This window comes from Acartia tonsa, chromosome 2, assembly GCF_053477335.1.
Source record: "Acartia tonsa isolate MP-2025a chromosome 2, ASM5347733v1, whole genome shotgun sequence".
NCBI lineage: Eukaryota > Metazoa > Arthropoda > Copepoda > Calanoida > Acartiidae > Acartia > Acartia tonsa.
Window position 1 is genome coordinate 14059058 of NC_137261.1, and position 19608 is coordinate 14078665.

The 19608-nt window shown below is 31.3% G+C and overlaps 1 protein-coding gene across 1 annotated transcript in view; it reads left to right on the forward strand.

Annotated features, from left to right (window-relative positions):
* LOC145305094 (cell adhesion molecule 1-like) overlaps positions 1–19608 on the forward strand; it is a 170786-nt gene that overhangs the window by 134182 nt on the left and 16996 nt on the right. The window contains exons 5-7 of the mRNA XM_080146731.1: positions 6035–6150; positions 8465–8576; positions 15961–16074. Of these exons, the coding sequence (XP_080002857.1) occupies positions 6035–6150; positions 8465–8576; positions 15961–16074 (342 nt within the window). The remainder of the gene's footprint in view (positions 1–6034; positions 6151–8464; positions 8577–15960; positions 16075–19608) is intronic.

Genomic DNA, 19608 nt, shown 5'->3' on the forward strand with positions numbered 1-19608 from the left:
TGGTTCTCACCACCTTCCTAAGATAAATTGTTCTAGGAAATAGTAACCCCGGTTTTAAAATCTAAATCTGAAATCAAAGTGCCCTTAGAGGCCTAGCCGATATTATATATATAGTGAATAGACTTGTGTATTATGTAAACTATTTGGCTGTAATCTCGTAAGTGAAGGTGATAAGAGTACTTGAACATATCAAGATTCTGATTTCTTATTGCTGATTCCATTAGAATTCCTCACACTTGGGATTCCACCCACTTAAAACCAGGGCCCATTGTCTCAGAGAGTTGTAACAATCTAATAGGGAGGGGACAATGATCTGTTATTACACAAGTTCCCAAAGTTTTATAAAACGTTTTCTTAATCGTTGGCTTAACAACTTTGTAGACTTTTATTGAATTTAATTGGTTGGTTCATTAATTTGAGTGTCCATTTTTTTAACCACTAATTGTTATCTACAGGAGGGGTAATTTTGTGTATCATCATTGGAAAGCTGTCCTTATCTGGCTATAATAAACTAGCATAACTTTTGCTGAACAACTCATCATAACAGATCCCCCTGTTAAATACGTTTTCGTCTGCTAGCAAATCGCTTGCTGCTCTTTTATAGAGAATTGGCTGTGTTTATAATCCCGACTCTATTGGTTGATTTACAAAGACCCAAATAATTATCATAGTTATAATAATTCTATAGACAATTGTATTGCTGAAATAGAATAAAAAGATTGTATTATAATTGATATGATAATGCTAATAAGATTATACCACACATTATGTGTATTAAACCTATATCAATGTCTATATATAAAAGAAGGCGTATATTTATTCCCTAATATGGCTTCAATATAATGCATTTTAATATTACAGGATTCTTACAAAATCACAAAAAAAATGTTTTAAAATGTTAGGTTTTAAAAAAATGTCTTGGTAAAAAAGGTTAGGGGTTTGATAAAATTAGGAAAGGTATTATAATTAATAAGGCTTAAATTTGGAAATATTGATATAGATATTGTATTGAATGAATTTCATTGAATTTAACTTATTCATTAGAACACCATATATTTATTTTATATTTAATTTTGTTCTTTTTACTTTTTGTATGTAAATAATATAAACATAAATATATTTATAACTTGTATAAAAGCTTTATTAGGATTGTGACGTCATAAAATGAGGGAGATGATAGGAGAAGTGGAAAAGAAAACTCCTAAAAAAGAGATTGATAATCCCTCATTTTTATGACGTCACATGGCTGATTTTGAGACATTTTTTCCAGTTACTGGTTTATGTATTATTAACCAACCCTTAAATTGTACTAAACCTGTGAGCTTCTTATCAGTGGTGTCTTACAGGGAGGAAGGAGACACTGGGCTGTTTAAACACTAGTCCCAAAAGTAAATAAGTTGCTAACGGGTTCAACAGAACCGTTTGAACCTTCAAACTAAAAAAGTTTTAAAACATTTGTACTTTGAAAGTTGGACAAAAATATTTAATAAAGTAAAAATTGACTTAAATAATTAATCAAAATAATGAAATCACGTATATCTAATTTTAGAATTTGAAATAATTTTGTTCTTTTTTACTCATCTTGTACTTTGAAAATTTAAATAATTTAGGTATTTAATTTGGATCAAAGATAAAAAAATAATTAATTAAATTTGCTCTGAATTATTCTATACTTTAAAACCATAATTAAAATACATCCTAATTTCCCATAAAAAAGTTAATAGTTATTTATCGCATCCTATTATAGACAACTTTCCACGGATATTAAGAGCAAAGAGTGTAAGATTTAAACCAGTTTTGTTAATCCGAGGGGCCGGAGGCTAACAAAACTTGTTTTGATTTCAATTTTAATATTCATGGATAATTGTTTGTAACACGATGCTTTACTTGATTTTTCAGTATGGCTAAAACCGCTTCTAATCAAGCGAATATCAATTGGTTTCGAAGCCATACTGGAAATATATTTTTAATTATCATATTTGAGTTTTTCAGTATTTTTTCTTCAAAAAATTTCAAGAAAGGTCTGCTTTCAAATCATTCCTTTTTTGTGCATATGTAAAAAATGAACCGTTTTATTAGTTTGGCATAAAGAATTGAATGTAACCGCTTTGGTGCAGCGATAGAGATAGGTTTTAGAAGATTTGAAGATCTATCTGAATTTTTTCTGTGTGTGAATTATTTTTAGATAATAGTAATTATCATTTTTTATTGTCGAAAAGTTGGGGAATGAAACACTCTTCACTCGGAATATGGAAATGTAACAAGGATGACAACATCCTCGAATGCGCAGCTCTGAAACTGTAAGACAAACGAACATTAATACTTGTAGAGTGTCATAACTGTATAAATGTATAAGTCAAAACAAAACTATAAGTAAATTTGTAGCAAAACTGCATAAATACAGGATACTGTTTAAGGACATACTTAGAGTTTTAGGACTTGATTATCGAGATGTTTCGCTTATAACATTGTACCTTGTTGTAATAAAAATCAGCATTCCAAAAAAAGATTAAAAGGATAATCATATCATATAAAAACTGTTGTCAAAAATGGACATACGGACTTTCTGGTAACTATTACAGGTTGCTACGCTTTTTAAATCGTATGTAACTGTCATAGGAATCAACAAGCAAAATTTGAAATAAAAAATATAAAAAAAACCTGCTTGTTTCTATCGATTAAGATAAGTGAATACATGTCAGTGTTTCTGACTGTGTGAAAATTTATGTAGATAATATATATGCACTTTACTCACGAAAAAAAGGACAAAAAAGAACCGGTTCTCAGCAACACTAAAAATCATGTATCGTATCGTATTATATCAGGTTTCTACGAATATAAAAATATACAATCATAATATTGATACCAGTTTTGTTAGCCCGTGCTTCGGCATCTCGGGTCTAACAAAACTGGTTTAAATCTTATAATTGTACATTTTGTATTCGCAAAAAGCTGTTTATAATACGATACGATAAATAACTATTCCTTCCCTAATATTTTTTAGCTTCAAAACATTAATTTACAAATCAAACTGAGAAAATATTTATTATCCATTGAACTATCCTACTATCCTTGACTTAACAAAAGCTAGAAGGTGTATGCAAGTATGGTTGGCATCCAGTGTCAAAATAAAACAGCAAAATTAAAAAAAAAGACTACATATAGAATCTTTAATGTTTGTTTACTAATGGAGTAAGTTTAATCATTTTAAATTATATTAAGGGATAAGACATTGAGTTTCACCCTATGTAAAAAGTACAAAATTCTGTTCATCTGTTTATTAAAAAAAGAGAGGGGGGGGGGGGGTTGGAGTTGCGACGACCATTTCTTGAACATAATATATGTATAGCTTATAAACTGTTTTTTTAAGAAGTAATACATACTTTTTTATTGAATTATTGAATGAAAAATTTAGTATATTAGGTCATTAGAGGTTGAGGGGGGGGGGGGAACATTTCACCATCCACAAGGTTCTTTTTGCCTCTCAGATAAAGTGTGTTAATAGATGTCAATCTTCCTGATTTTTTATTAGATGCAACTTTGCTTTTTAGATTTTGACATCACTTATTTTAACAATGAGGGTCAAAGGAGCCCATACCCTCCGCATGAATAATGAATTTCAGAACCCCCCCCCCACCATCGGAAAAGAGTTAACAGCTATTTCTATCACAAGTATAAATTTGTTTTTATTTTGAATTAAAACCGGTAAAATCAGAGATATATGGGACTATGGGCTGTTTATTTGATTGGTCTCCAAAGTATTACAAAAAAAGTTTTCTTGTTTGTTGGCTTAACAACTTTGGGGACTTTTACTAAATTATGATTGGTTGGTTAAATATGTTGAGTGTCCAAACGTTTCAACCACTAATTGTAATCTTCGGAAGAAGTAATTTTGTGTATTATTATAAGAAATGTAAATCAATTTATCGACTATTGTCTTATCCCTTTAGATCCCTGACTAACATGCAGCTTATTTCACCTCAACCAGAAATCATCAATATCTATAATATTGGAATATTTTTAAAAGTGAAGCTTCCTACATTTAGTGATCGTTCGTCCGTCCCCTTGTCCGTTGGTATTGAACAAAGAACTTTGTCATAATAACATTAAGGTATACTTTTTGTGTTTGAAATTATAGCTTCGATATCTCTTATAAATGGATTTTTTCTATAATACAAAGTAGAACCAAAACTTAAAAATTCCTACCACAAAAAAAACAACAAAAAATTTGTTTGCTTTTTATTTTTAAATCTAAAATACAAAAAAATGGTTTGTGTTAAAAAACCCCCCACTCAAGTTACCCTAAAATCCTATAGAAGCGTAGCTGCTAGTTCTTAATAAAACGTCAAATGCCTCAAAATATTTATATTGTTTATGATTTTAAAGTTGCTTCGACTCTTCATGGATCCAATCATACTTGTTTTTTTTTTACAAAAATACAGGACATCATTAGAATAGAAAATATTTCAATATTTCAAAAATGTGCATTCCAATAGAGAAAAAGGTCACTTGATGATATTTTGAAATATTTTAGATCTTATTTTTTAACATACTAGCGGATACGCCTCTAGAAGCATCTAGGGGAACTATTTCGGGGGGAGAGGGGAATCAACCAACCCTAGGATTTTAAAAATATTTCTCTTGGGAGGGTGGAGATACCCTACCCTAAGATAGTTAAAAACCTACCCTGGACCTATACAAGGCTTCACTGTAAAGGAGAACTATAACGGTTCAGCGGTGAGCGATATCCTTTGCTACATACAAAAAAAGCTTACTACTTTGTATAATAGGATTGCATAAATTTAAACAAGAATGTTATCCTCTTTAAGAAGCGAAACTAACAAATACTAAAATTCAGAAGACGCAGACAATATAAGCCTTTCTCGCATGAAACTCAAGAAACTTGGTGGAAAAGGTGTAACTGGAGAAAACGTCTCAAAATTCAGCCATGTAACGTCATAAAAATGAGGGAGAAGAGAGGAGAAGTAAGAAAGAAAACCCCTATGAAAGGGATTAATAATTACCCAGTTTTATGACGTCACATGATTTTTATACACTCTTCCCAATTACACAAAGATGCGGTCTAAAATACTACATTTATTGATTCTTAGAATTGAAATCCTCTAGGGCTTCGCGCATTTCATTCTGCCAATCCCCCAGAAAATTTCTTTGCACACGCTAAAAAACACTTGAACCCAAAATTTAATATATATTTATAAAGATTTTTGCATAACACAAAAATTGTATAAGATGCTCTTGAGGCAAAATATTGTTGTTGGTTTTTTTTGCATTAAAATATTTGCAAATTTTTAAGGATGACAATATTTTCAAGTGAAAATTGCTATTTACAAACCACTTTCAATATTGTGGGCTCAACAAAATTCTAAAACCAATCTTTGACAAGTTTTAATATTGCTACATACTAAAATAACAAAATGTTAATGTTATTTAATATTAATATTTTGTAAAAGAACTTTTATTTTAAATAGATAAATTTTGTTATGATATCCATATATAAAAATAACAGGATCTCTGTCTGTTTGTACCGTAGGATCTAATCGCTGATCCGATATGGTTCTCCATATTATATTGATATTTACATCGACACTAAATCCAACCTAAATACTTACTACTTGAAACCTATTTAACTATGTAGGCCTTTTCATAAGTAATAAAGTAATGAATTTAACAATATTTATTCAACTATTTAGCATTTTCTTGAAGACCTGTAAATTGTTAAAAAGTTAAACGAATCTTCATTTGAATACCATATCAACAGAGAAAGAGAGAGGACAATGTGCTGTTTTTTTAAACAAGTCTCCAAAGTTTTATAATAACGTTTTCTTATTTGTTGGCTTAATAACTTTAGAAACTTTAGAGAATTTTGATTGGTTTTATCATTAAGTTTCAACCACTAATTTTAATCTATTGAATGGATAATTTTGTTTATCATCATTGGGTATGTACCTCAATTTATCAGCCATTGTCTTATCCCTTTAGATGCCTGATATTGACAAGTTTAAAATTATTTCAGGATTGGGGAGTACCGACTAAGGCTGAAGTTTAGCAAGGCGGAGGACGCTGGAAAATTTGAATGTCAAGTCTCCACAAATCCCATGATCAGCAAGATATTCTCTCTCACAGTTGTTGGTAAGTTTTAGGCTATTTTTAATCATGCAAAAGTATTTATATTTAAAAGATTTGATTGGAATTATTTTTCCAGTATGGCTTCGAAAACGATTAATACCCAATAGATTAGAACCAGTTTGCTACCATGTAGACATGAAAAATAATAATTCTTTTGTATATGAAGATTTTGAGTGTGTATTATTGGAATAAAACCGTCATTTAAAAACTTCTAAAACCTTTCATGATTTACATTTGAGTTGAGCCATATATTAAAATTAATTAACAAAGAGCGTAATTTTTTTTGCAATATTCCGTAAAATTGGGGTCAAGCTTCCAGTCAATTGCGTTATTTAGGTCAAACTGTACTGAATGTTACCCAAAGGCGTAGTATACTTAAACGCATAATTAATAGCAGTTTGACATAATAAGCGCATTTGATTGGAAGCTTTACCCAATTTAACAAAATGACGCTCTTACACCCTGTAGATATCTGAGGTAAATTCTTAAAAAACTTTTTGACTCACTGCCTTACTAAAATTAGTGAGGCTCGCTAACAAATTTTGTAAAAAATCCTCCAAAATTACATTAAAAATCTCCAAAAATTAAACAAAATCTTATATTAATAACCCTTTAATGATTTTATTTAATTTTTGTATATTTTTTATGCGATTTTAGAGGATTTTTCACAAAATTTTTTAACGGGCCTCACTAATTTTAGGGAGGCAGTGAGCCAAAAAGTTTTTTAAGAATCCACCTCTGTTTAATGTTCTGGTATCTAATATCCTGTCCTGTCCCTTCCCATCACTGGTCAATCTTCAAATCTTTCAGGGGAGTCAGGGAAAGGGTAATGGATGATAAATAGTTTTCCCTTCCATCCAATTTAAAATTCAAATGTTTAGCTTTTCTAGCTAAACAGGATCAAAAACGGTCATAGATTTCTAGATTTTAATAGTAAAAGATGGCAAACAAAATCGGGGGTTTAAAAGTGGTAGCAGGACAAAGTGTCCCAAAAATCAGCCATGTGACGCAAAACTGTAATTAATCTTTTATTTTAATCTGCCATTATCCTCAAATTTCCTAGATTTTATTTTATATAAGAAACTAGTTTTTATCATAGGATATATATAGATATGTGGACATTAAAAGTGGTAGACAAAAAAATGATAGACCGACAGACAGATTAAGAGATAGAAAAGTCAGATGGCTCGAGGTATTAAAGAGAGACAAAAAAGCACGATATAAAGAAATAAATTAATGGAGTTAGGTTAATTTAGTTGGTAAGAGCAACTCATAATTCAAAGAATGAAAAAATTGGTATTAGGTAAATAAGAAAAGGTAAAATTAATTTAAAAGGGTAGAAATAAGAGTAAAGTATGAATCAGAAAGGAACAAAGAGAGAGAGAGAGAAGAAGAGAGAGAGAGAGGGAGAAAGAAAAAGAGAGAGAGAAAGAGAGAGAGAGAGAGAGAGAGAGAGAGAGAGAGAGAGAGAGAGAGAGAGAGAGAGAGAGAGAGAGAGAGAGAGAGAGAGAGAGAGAGAGAGAGAGAGAGAGGAAAGGTAGAAAGAGAGTTGAAATATTAAAAGCCTTTTGCTTAAACAATAGAAGCCTGAATCTGAAACAATTTTAAACTTGAGGAAATAACATTCTTAAATACTTTTCATTTCAGATGTTTGTTCAAAGAGAGAAATTAAAATTGAACTTGCTTCTCTACAAATAATTGAAAATTTCATCTTTCTAATTCTTAAATTTATAAAATTATGTAAACCATTAAAAATTGTGTATTAGTGCTTCAGATTTTTTAAAACTCCTAATAAAAATATACAGCTCATGGAAAGAAAACGAAGTTACGGGTTTCGTCGTATTTTCACAGTAGCTTTTATTTTTCGATGTAAATGTCAATGATTGTCCTGCAAGATTAGAGCCCCCGCAGTGCAGTGGCTAGAAATGGGAATAAAGCTACTGTGAAAATACGATGAAAACTGCTACTTTGTTTTCTTTCCAAGATCCTAACCTGCTTATATTAATTTAACATTATGTTATAGATGGTTAATCAATTAATAGAACAATGATAGTTAACTGAATTACATAGTAGCTTCACTCAACAGATTTTACAAAATTCAGGAAGGAGGGGACAATGGGCTGTTTATTACACTAGTCCCCAAAGTTTTATAATAATGTTTTCTTATTCTGTGGTTGGATAATTTGATTGGTTGGTTCATCAAGTTGAGTGTCCAAACGTTCAACCACTAATTGTTATCTACAGAAGGGATAATTTTGTGTTTATACACATCAAATTATCATCCCTTTAGATCCCTGACAAAATTATTCATTTTCAGTACCGTCAGTGTCAGTGAACGGGGATACGGAGAAGCATGTGATGTCAGGGTCTCCTGTCCACCTGGAGTGTACAATATCAAACTGTATCAAGAAACCTACCTACGTTTTCTGGTAAGCATATTTGTTAGTAGTTGCGGGGACAGCTTAAAGTGTCATGTGTGACGTCATAAAAACACGTCTAATTAGGAAGGATGAGAGAAGTGGGAAAGAAAAACCCTAAAAAAGAGATAGATAACAGATGTATTTTTATGACGTCACACATGACACTTTTTCTGCTGTCCCGTAGTTAAGCACCTTTTCACTTAAAAAGTAATATTATGCAAGTGATGGTTTCAAAAATTATTATTTTCGCCCAGTCCATTTACTCAACTCTATTCTATAATATAAAGTAGTAAGGTTTTTTGTCTGAGGCAATAGATCTTGGAATTTAGTTGTCTGAATGGGTTACACTTTTAAGGGGAGCGTTATAAATGTTTTAAGGAGGATTTAGGCTGTTTTCCTCACACCCTCGCTCTTCCCTAGAAGCTAGAGACGAATAAATAGTTTACTTTAAAAAGTAATAAAACAAAAGGAATTTAATAACAAATTATCGCGTCTTTTTATGAACAGTTTTTTGCAGATATTAGAATAGGACAGTACATAATTGATAATCATTTAAAGAATGCTTTTCTTCATAATTTTTTTTTGTGTTGAAATTGTCCATATAAATACGTGACGATTTATGTTATATTCGGATCCACTATAGAAATTATGTTGTTTTTTTTTATAAATTAAAAAAAAAAACATAATAAGATTTTGTCTTTTTTTCTGGTTAACAGACAAGGAAAAAGATTATAAAAGAGCTAGAGGGATAATCTTTTATCTTATTTCTTAACTTTAACAATAAAGATACTCTAGAGGCATACTGTCTAAATCATCCAATTGGAGAATACTAAAGGTACATTCAAGACATCTCATTGGTTGAAACATTTTACAGAGCTTGGTAAGAAAGGGCATATATTTTTCATTTCGTTTGCATTTTGAGTCAACTATAAAATGTTGCACATCTTAGGATAAAGCTTTTATAGAGTAAATTTTGTCGCAAATAATGTCGCCCATATCTCGTATATAACAAAGGTTTATGTCTTCAAAAATCCTTGTTTAAGTTTGACGAAAAATGGGGTCAGATGTATCATCTAGATTAAATATATCTATTAGTTTCACGTACGTTTCATCCTGTAGAAACAACTTTTGTCTATTATACAAGTAGAACGATGTATGTCTGTTTGTTTGTCTGTTTGTAGCAAAGGATCTCGCTAACCGCTGAACCGATCGGGTTCTCCTTTACAGGGTAGCTTCTCATAAGTCCCGGGAAGGTTTATAACTATTTTCTTGGAGGGTGGGACACCCTCAACCCCCCCAAACATGAAAAATCCACCTCCCCCCCCAAAAAATAGTGGGGTCAACTCCCCCCCCCCCAAAAAAAAAAAAATCCCCCCCCCAAAGAAATTTAAAAAAATTCTTTTAAATCTAAAATACGAAAAATTGGTTTGATCAAACCTCTTGAGGCAAAGCCCCTAGAGGATAGGGGCGAAGCCGCTAGTAAAGATTTATTGTACAACCAATAAACTTATGATCAAACAATCAAACTTTCTATTACTTAGTTTGGACTGTTAATTGAGAAACTTTTTTATTGGAGTAAAAATACAATTATTGTTATAAAATGAAGTTATGTTTTATAATGTGTCTATACATTACACACAGGGGAAATATATGTTTTAAACTTATTAACATTACGTCATTGTTTGTAATTAAGAGATACATGTAATGATATTAGCGGTTACGCTCCTAGAGGCCTCTATGGGCATTTGAGGTGATTGGGGTTTCAATTCAACCCCCCCCCCCCTTCCCTTTTTATTTTAGTTTTAAAAAAATAAATTCAAACTGCTGTTAATTTTTTTTTTTGGGGGGGGAGGGGTTACTACTCCCAAACATAGCTATAAACTTTCCCAGGACCTATGAGAAGATAAACTGTAAAGGGGAATCGTATCGGTTTTAACCCTTAACGGTTTTTTTCTATCTCATTTTATGTGTGTGTGCAAGAAAAGAGCCCAAACTGCGTGACTTTTTAAGTACGGGTATGACACATAACTGAGAATTGAAATTTTTTTAATATCTCCATCCTGGCGGGCACAGGATGCCACCAAACCTGGCAGGGTTATCAAGGTAAAGAGCAAAAATATTTTTTGACTTAAACAAAGCATTTTATCTTACCAAAATACTAAAATATCCTCTAGTAGTACATCCTCATATTAAATACATGTGTTCAAGTCAATTTCAGGTTCCATGTATGATCCTGCAGGTCCTAATCTTTCAGGTCTCCAGAAATCTTTAAAAGGCTTCTGTGGCCGCAATTTTTTTCTTAGAGACTTCAAATTTTAAACTTAAGCTTTTTTTATATGTCCACATAACGCATTAAAATTTCATAAAGATTCGCCGTCGTTTTCCCGCCGACCGCCGACTGCGGCGGCTGGGAGCTGCCAAGTACAGCTGTAGCCGCTGAAATTTGTATTTTGATATTTCTAATATAAAATTTACATAAAGATAAACATTTTTTAAAAAAAGAATTCTTCTAGCTTCAAAAATAAGAAAATTACAGCCGTTTAAAAAAGTAAAAAACGACCTAAAAACAAAGGTTGTTAAATGAAAGGGTTAAGAACGCGAAAATTTACTTTGACTTACTTAGAATCTGAATTGCACAACAAATTTTAGCCCTCTAGCTCTAATAGAACCTGAGATAATAGGGGGAGGGCGTTAAAGGTTAATCAATTCATTTGTTGAAAGAAATAAAAAAAACGAAACATAATTTTTTCTAACGTAATATTTTCTCGGGCAATCTTAATTAAATTGATGTTATTTCAAGTGAATCTAGTTGTTTAAAAGTTGAAGTTAAAACCAATATTTTGTGGTGGCGGGCTGGCCAATGTTTTGTCCTTTACCATTGCAGTGGGCAGTCACAATCGCATAGTGATTTTTATCCAAAAAAAAGGCATAATTAAAAATATACAAGAAGCTTTTTTGATTATAGAAAATAACATAACTTGAAGCAGCTTATTTTGCCCATAAAATAATGACGCCGTACAATATATATTACCAATGATAGGCCAGTATAAATTTTACCATTGGTCAATATAAATGTAAATTGGCCTATCATTGGCAATTCGATGTATGAGGTTATTTTTTTAAAGACATTATTTGGATTATTATGGAAAAAATATTAAAACCTAATTTTGTAAAAATTGACATATGGTAAATTATCATAAATTTAAAAATAATTATGATTATTACAATTATTTAAATTCCTATTAACATTAAATATTAGTTATTATTACCATTATTATGGATTATTATTTCCTATTTAAAGTTTAGGCTTGCATGTCCTACTACCTTTGTTTACAATAACAATCACTGGAACAGACGAGCAAGTATTCATACAAAACCACCAAATTTCGTTTAATTCTTTTATTATTAGAAACTCTTTATTTTAAAAGCGAAGCCTGTCTATATTCAGGGTCGGTCCTTCAGTAAGGGTTAACTCGTTTCGTTAATTTAGACATGCTAGAATTACCCTATTGATGTCATACTTTTTTATGACGATTCCTATAACAATTTGGTAAAATTTAAAAGGTGTAGCAACTCTATAATCGTTCCCAGAAAGTCCGTACGTCCATTTAAAAAATGCTGATTTTTTTGACAACAAACTTTCATGTATTGTAATTATCCTATTCATCTGATTTTTGGACAACTGATTCCTAGGACATCGCATTACAATTACAATGATTATAATCGAAGCTTCTCTATAATCAAGTCCTAAGAATGTAAGTATGTCCTTAAACAGTAAATTTTATTCAAGCAGTTTTGCAAAAAAATTACTTAAAATGTTGTTCAAACATATATATTTATATCCTGCTTATTATTTCAAATTTTATTTTGCTATTTATAAAACTAGTTTATTTGAAGAAACATAAGTTTGGTAAACTAAACTATACACTATTATTATCTTTGGAAATAAAGCAAAATCTATAGGGGATTTATTTTAACACTAATGACAAAAACTTTACTAGTATGCTTTTAAACTGTAAATAATAACTATCTTATAAGGGAATAAGTTTTGATATTATCACTTAGGGGAATAGGGCAATATAATATAAATTATTAAATATGATATACTGGATCTTCGAACAGCTTATAGTGCCAAATAAAAAAATACGTCATGCAACACAAATAACCAATGATAGGCCGTAAATATTGTAATTGACCAATGGTAAAATCTTAACTTTCCCATCATTGGTCATTTGTATTGCATGACGTATTGCACTATAAGCTGCTTTAGGATCTTCCTTTAAATATATCCAAGAAGTAAAGTTGAAATTTGGTACATTTAATTACAATTACTACTTTTTTGATGTCAGACCAACCCCATGACTGTTTTTTAGCCGTTTTTTTGTCATATTGCAACGTTTGCTTTTTTTCATATAAAATGAAGTTCATAAATCTACAATATTTATATAGTAGCGCCATAACTCTGATATTAGGGTAAGGCTTTATGTCCCTCTTTAAACTTTTTTCCTTTTATATTCTTTTTTTCTTTTCTTTCCGCTGCGCTACTGCTAAACATAACTGTCTTTGTGGAATTACAATTTTTGAAATATGGAAAGAAAACGAAGTAGTGGAATTCATCGTATTTTTACAGTAGCTTTTCTCCTTTTTCTAGCCCCTGCGGGGCCGAATTCATAACCTTACCTTACCTTACGGGGCAATCAATAACATTTACCTAATCTAACCTAACCTAATATAACCTATCAAAAGCTGCTGTGAAAACCCGCTACTTCGTTTTCTTTCCATGATCCTAATTTCCTAATTTTTTATTACCAATAGTTTTCAGATTTTTCACAAATTAGTTCACTTTTTAATTTCGCCTTTATGAAGCCTATCATTCTTGTTAATGAATGATAGTATGCATAAAACTAAATTAAAATGCATATTTTACCCATTTAATTTGAAATATGTATTTGTTTAATATTTTACATAATGTTATTTACCAAATGTGGCCAGATTTATATTGGGTTAGAAATTAATATATCTACACACACATACACTAACAAACATTAGTTTGGAGGATTAAAATGTTTCAACTCTCTTTATGGATACGGGTTTTACACTTTATTTTGAATACTAGCGGCTACGACCCTTAGAAGCCTCTAGGGGAACTTGAGATGCTGGGGGGGGGGGGGGTAGGAAGTATTTTTTTCTAGAGATTGTTTATCTTGCGAGGGTGGAGAACCCTCTCAAAATAGTTATACACCTTCTCTGGAAATATTAGAAGATTCACTGCAAAGGAAAGCCATATCGGTTCAGTTGTTCGTGAGATCCTTCGCTACGGATAAAAAATCTTACTACTAGAATAGTAGTAACTAAATTTTCTATTATTAAAGTTACCAATTATAAAAATCTTAATTTTATTGATTATTTTAGCCATATTTAATGTTATTACACTTTAGATGATATGTCAATCATGATCACTTTTATGATAAGCCATATGATAATCAATAATGTGATAAATTAAAATTCGTCATTATGTCAGACATGACTAATTTATTTTAATACTATATAATCGGCACTAGCGGCAACGCCCCTTAGAGGCCTCTAGGAGCACTTGAGGTGAGAGCAGGGGAAAGTGGACTCTGCCCCTTACTTTTTATTTAAAAAGAAATAGTGAAAAAAAGTTTGTGGGGTAATTTTTTAAAGGGTGGTTTTTCTTTGGAGGGTTCAGATACTCTCTCCAAAAACAGCTTAAAACCTTCCCTGGCTCTATAATTAGCTTCATTGTAAAGGAGACCCATATCGATCCAGCGGTTAGCAATATCCTTCGATACGGACAAAAAACCTTACTACTTTATATAATAGGATGACCATTTAAAAGGAGGGAAAATAATAATCTTAATAGATTTGTTAAGAAAATGTAAGTTTTCATCCTCCCAACTCATATGATACATATATCATTTCTCTGATATTAAATATTAATTAAAGTTGAGTGTAGTCAAGTTCAGAAACACATGTTTTATTGTTCTATTTACAAATCATATTCCAGTATCGCTTCGAAACTGAACAATATCCGGTGGATTAGAACCGGTTCTCATACTGAAAAACTATCTATAGCATTGTATTATGTCCAGTTTTATCTATAATACAAAGTAGCTTGATGTCTGTCCGTCCGTCCGTCTGTCCGTCCGTCTGAAGCTTAAGATCTCGGTAACCACTGAACCGATTGGATTCTACTCTTCAGGGTATATACCTATCGGTCCTGTGGTAGTTTTAAGCTATTTTCTTGGGGGGTGGGACACCCCAACCCCCCAAAAAATGAAAATTTACCCCCCCACCAAAAAAAAAAAATAATTTTTTTGAGAACACATTAGACTATGAGCAGCACCAGTAGTAATTTTCTTGAGAACACATTAGACTAATTTTCTTACGAATTTTGCGAATTCGTTATTTAAACGAGAAAATGTTTTCCTGCTGGGTAGGTACAAAAATTTGCGATCAGTTCTGCTGGGTAAGTAATAGAAGATGTAATTATAGAGGCTAGGGGCGAAGCCGCTAGTTCGAATATAAAATGTACAATCATAAGAATAATACCGGTTTTTTTGTTCATGCCTTTGGCAAATTGGGGCTAAAAAAAGCTGATTTCAATCTTATAATTGTACATTTTTATATCCGCAGAAACCTGTTTATAATACGAAGTGATAAATAACTGTTCTAGAAATGTTTACACCTGAATACAAGGCCAATTATGACAATACGATGAGCTGCAATAGACTAAAACTAAAAAGAATTTTTAGAATCAATTTTTTGTTAACATTTCCAATTAATTTGCCCATTCATCAATCAAAAATATTTGTATTACCTTATCGAACACAATTAACATATTAATATTGTTAACAAGGTTGTAATTACTAATTATAGTGTATATTTATTATTTAATTATTGCCAAACAATGCATGAAACAATTCAACACAATATTATGTAGGCTAATTAAATTGATAGATGTAGGTTATTAGATTCTTTATAAATTTTAACTATTTTAAAATGTGTAACTTCTTTGTAAATCTATAAATGATCTTTAACTAGGCCAGTATACATTTTAACTGACCAATGGTAGGCCAGTATGACGTCATTTTTATAGGCACTATAAAAAGTATTTTTTGGGGGTTTTCCAGTTACAACGTCAAGGTACGTTAATGGTATCAAAAATTGATTGACAATATGACGAAGCGCTCGAAAGTGTCATGTGTGACGTCATAAAAATACATCTAAATCCTTCTCTTTTATTAGGATTCCTTTCCCCCTTCTCTTCTCATCCCTTCATCCCCTTCTCGTAAAAAATGAAACTTTCCATTGCTACTAATATAGCTATTGCATAAAATGACCTTTTATTTAATTGGAATTTTTTCTCCAGGTATAGATCCGGTGCCAGATTGGTGGAGGAGGCGAATGGTCGAGTGCAGGTGCGCACCAAGTCAGCTGGAGACAGCACAGCGGTCAGCATACTTTCCATAGAGCCTGTCCGCAAGTAAGTCTGATTAATTTTTATTTTAGAAATGATATAGAAGGGCAGAAACGTAGCGTAAAACCATACCCAGACTTATTTATAAAAATAACATAGCCTAAAACCATATCAGGACCTATAAGAAGCTTCACTGCAAAGGAGAAATATATCGGTTCAACAAAAAAAGCTTACTACTTTTAAGTATTAGTATTATATTATAGCATTATTAGCGCAACCTCATTATGAATACACCGACATTAATTGTTACTTTTTGAAGTTTTATCAGAGGAAATCATACAATTAAATTCAGTTTGACTTTAACACAGCATATGATGAAATTTAGAAAACAATATCTTATGTTTTTTTGCTGGCATATAGAAATTATGTTTCTAAATTGACTCTTTGATACAAGATACACGTATGAAAAATATACAGAGAGAGGAAGAGAAGACAAAATATGTTAAAGCTTGATGCAGTAAACCTTTTTGTGCACATCTATTTCTAGCCAACCAATGTCAGATCACGGATAAAGGAATACTGCTTGTTTGTGTACAATTTCATCTTCAATTTTCATTAAAATATTTTACATAGTGTATTGCTTTTTTATCTGAACATATCGGAAAATACAAGTCCAAATTTATTGTACCTTTCAGGGAAGCAGCTTAAAAAATGTCTCACTATGGTTTTGTGCTATTTTCTTTACCTGCCCCGTTTGAAGGTTGACTGTAAGAATGTAATAAGGCTTTCTGAAGGTTTCTTGATTAAGGCAAATCCTATAATTCCTGAAAAGGGCATAGAATCTTAAAAATATTGAATAGAGAGATGATTCCCCACACGTATGTATATGTATGTGTGTGTGTGTGTGTGTGTGTGTGTGTGGTGTGTGTTGAATTATTAATCATAGCATCATTACCATTATTGCTTACCTTTACACCACTCTACTCTAGAGTAGCCTGACCCAATATAACCATTATTGCTTACCTTTACACCACTGTACTTCAGATTAGCCTGACCCAATATTACCATTATTGCTTACCTTTACACCACTCTACTCCAGAGTAGCCTGCCCCAATATTACCATTATTGCGTACCTTTACACCAATATACTCCAGACTCCAGAGTAGCCTGACCCAATTTTACCATTATTGCTTATTTTTACACCACACTACTTCAGATTAGCCTGACCCAATATTTCCATTATTGCGCACCTATACACCACTCTACTCTAGAGTAGCCTGACCCAATATTATTATTATTGCCTACCTTTACACAACTCTACACTAAAGTAGCCTAACCCAATATTACCATTTTTGCTTACCTTAAACCAAATAATAAAGTAATAATATAGGGTTTTGTATCTAACCTTTAAAAATATGATTGAATGCAGCATATATATATGCCCTTTTATGATTTATTTTCAAATCTAAAAAAATTATTGAGTTTCCTGAACTCAATGCAACAATTATTTTTTTATTTAGGTTAGTAAACAAAGTACCATGTTCTATTAAACCTTTTTAATCATTATTTTGAACATCTCTAGTCAGCATAAAGTATCATTTTAAATCAAACAGTTTCATTTTTGTTATAATTCTGAACCATGCTAATCAATGTAAAGCACTTTAGTGCTATCTTCTATTACACCAAAATGCTGAATAGTCATAATATCAACTATGGTGTGTTTCCAATTTGATAAAAAAAAATTAAATTTTATCACTTTTGTCCTCTTGTCAGAGAATGAGAGCAATGGGCTATATATTACACTAGTCCCCAAAGTTTTATGACTAAATTTGATTGGTTGATTCATTAAATTAAGTGTTCAAACATTTCAACTACTAACTGTAATCTATAGAAGGGGTAATTTTGTGTATAATCCTTGGGGATGTACATTTATTTATCTGCCATTGTCCTATATCTTTAGATTGCCAAATTGTAGTTGTATTGTAAGTTGCCTACTATTAACTTGAGGTTTATGATAACACAAATTACAAAACCAGAGTACCATTCATACCATAGGTCTATAGAAGGAAGGGATATATATAGAGAAAACAATTACATAGCAAGATTAAAAAGATTTGCTGTTATTATATCAACATAACACTGTAGTCATAATGTCACTGTGTGTCGATATCATATCAGTCATGACCATGTTTACGTATTACCATAACGTCGACATAAACTATAAACTGTATACTTTGACTCTATGCTTTCTTTTCCTATTATATAAAGTAGTAAGCTCCTTTTGTCTTTAGCAAAGGATCTTTTTTTACTTTTTCTTTTTAAAACCGATATTGAATGAAGGCAGGAGGCCTCTAGTGGCATAGCTGCTAGTCTGAAGTATAATATCTTTGTAATTTTTCGACATTCAGAATGAATTTACTTCTTGTATATTGACCACTGCATTAGGTGTTAGAAACTTTAGTTTTCATAATTGCAGTGTTAACATCCGACCACTAAGTTACATTAGATTGCAACAACTTTTCTTCTTAATTTCTACCTTTCTACTTAGGGATGATACAAATAACTACCCTTATGTAGATTTAAATTAGAAGTTGAAAAGTTTGAACATTCAACTTTATAAGTCAAAATTCAAGTCCTCAACGTTGTTACGCCAAGAAATAAGAAAACGTTATTATGAAACTTTAAGGACTAATGTAATAAACAGCCCATTGTCCCCTCTCTCTGATTTCTACTCCTCTTATGATAGCTGAATTAGTTGTCCTGCAAATAAATTCCAACTGTAAAAAGATGATGTTAATATCCGACTTTTCTCCTAACTTAAATTTACATAATATTTTTTAGTAGCGAAGCTACTCTATAATTCGAAATGTCCGTCCGTCCGTCCGTCCGTCCGTCTGTCTGTCTGAGACAGAAAGGGGGAAACGTGATTTTCTCGGCTCCTATTCAACATAGACTGCTGAAATTTTCAGGGATTGAATACTTTCATATTAGGCATACTTTATTGAGATTTGCTAATTGGTTGGGGTGTTAGTTCGATTCCTAGATTTTTAGATTTTTATGATTTTCTTTCTCCTATTTGAGATAGATAGCTGATATTTTTAGGGATTAAATAACTCCACAATTTACATATCCCCACAAAGTTTCATTAAGATTTGCTAATTTGCTGAGGTGCTAGATCGATTCCTATATTTTTACGTTATAAATCTTACAAGGTTGCGTGATTTTTTAGTTTAATAATTTTTTTTATGAAACTACAATAAAGTTAAAGTCAAGAGGTCATTTTATTATTTTTTTGTATTTAAACTTTTTTCTGTCAAAAGTCTAGAAAGGTGTACTGTATCTGTAAATAATGATACTGATTTTCATCTTAATTAAGACTCCACAATTTTATAATAACACTTGTAAATTGATATGATTTATATATTTTTTCTGATTTTAAATTACATTTTATAAATAGACTTTTGTTCAGTTAAGTGATGCTTGAAAACTAGATTTGCAAGATATTAACACTTAATTACGAGATTGGAAAATACACTTTTTCATATTTCTTATTTTTAATTTTATTTTTTTTGTAGTCTGTAATTTTATAATTCTGCATAT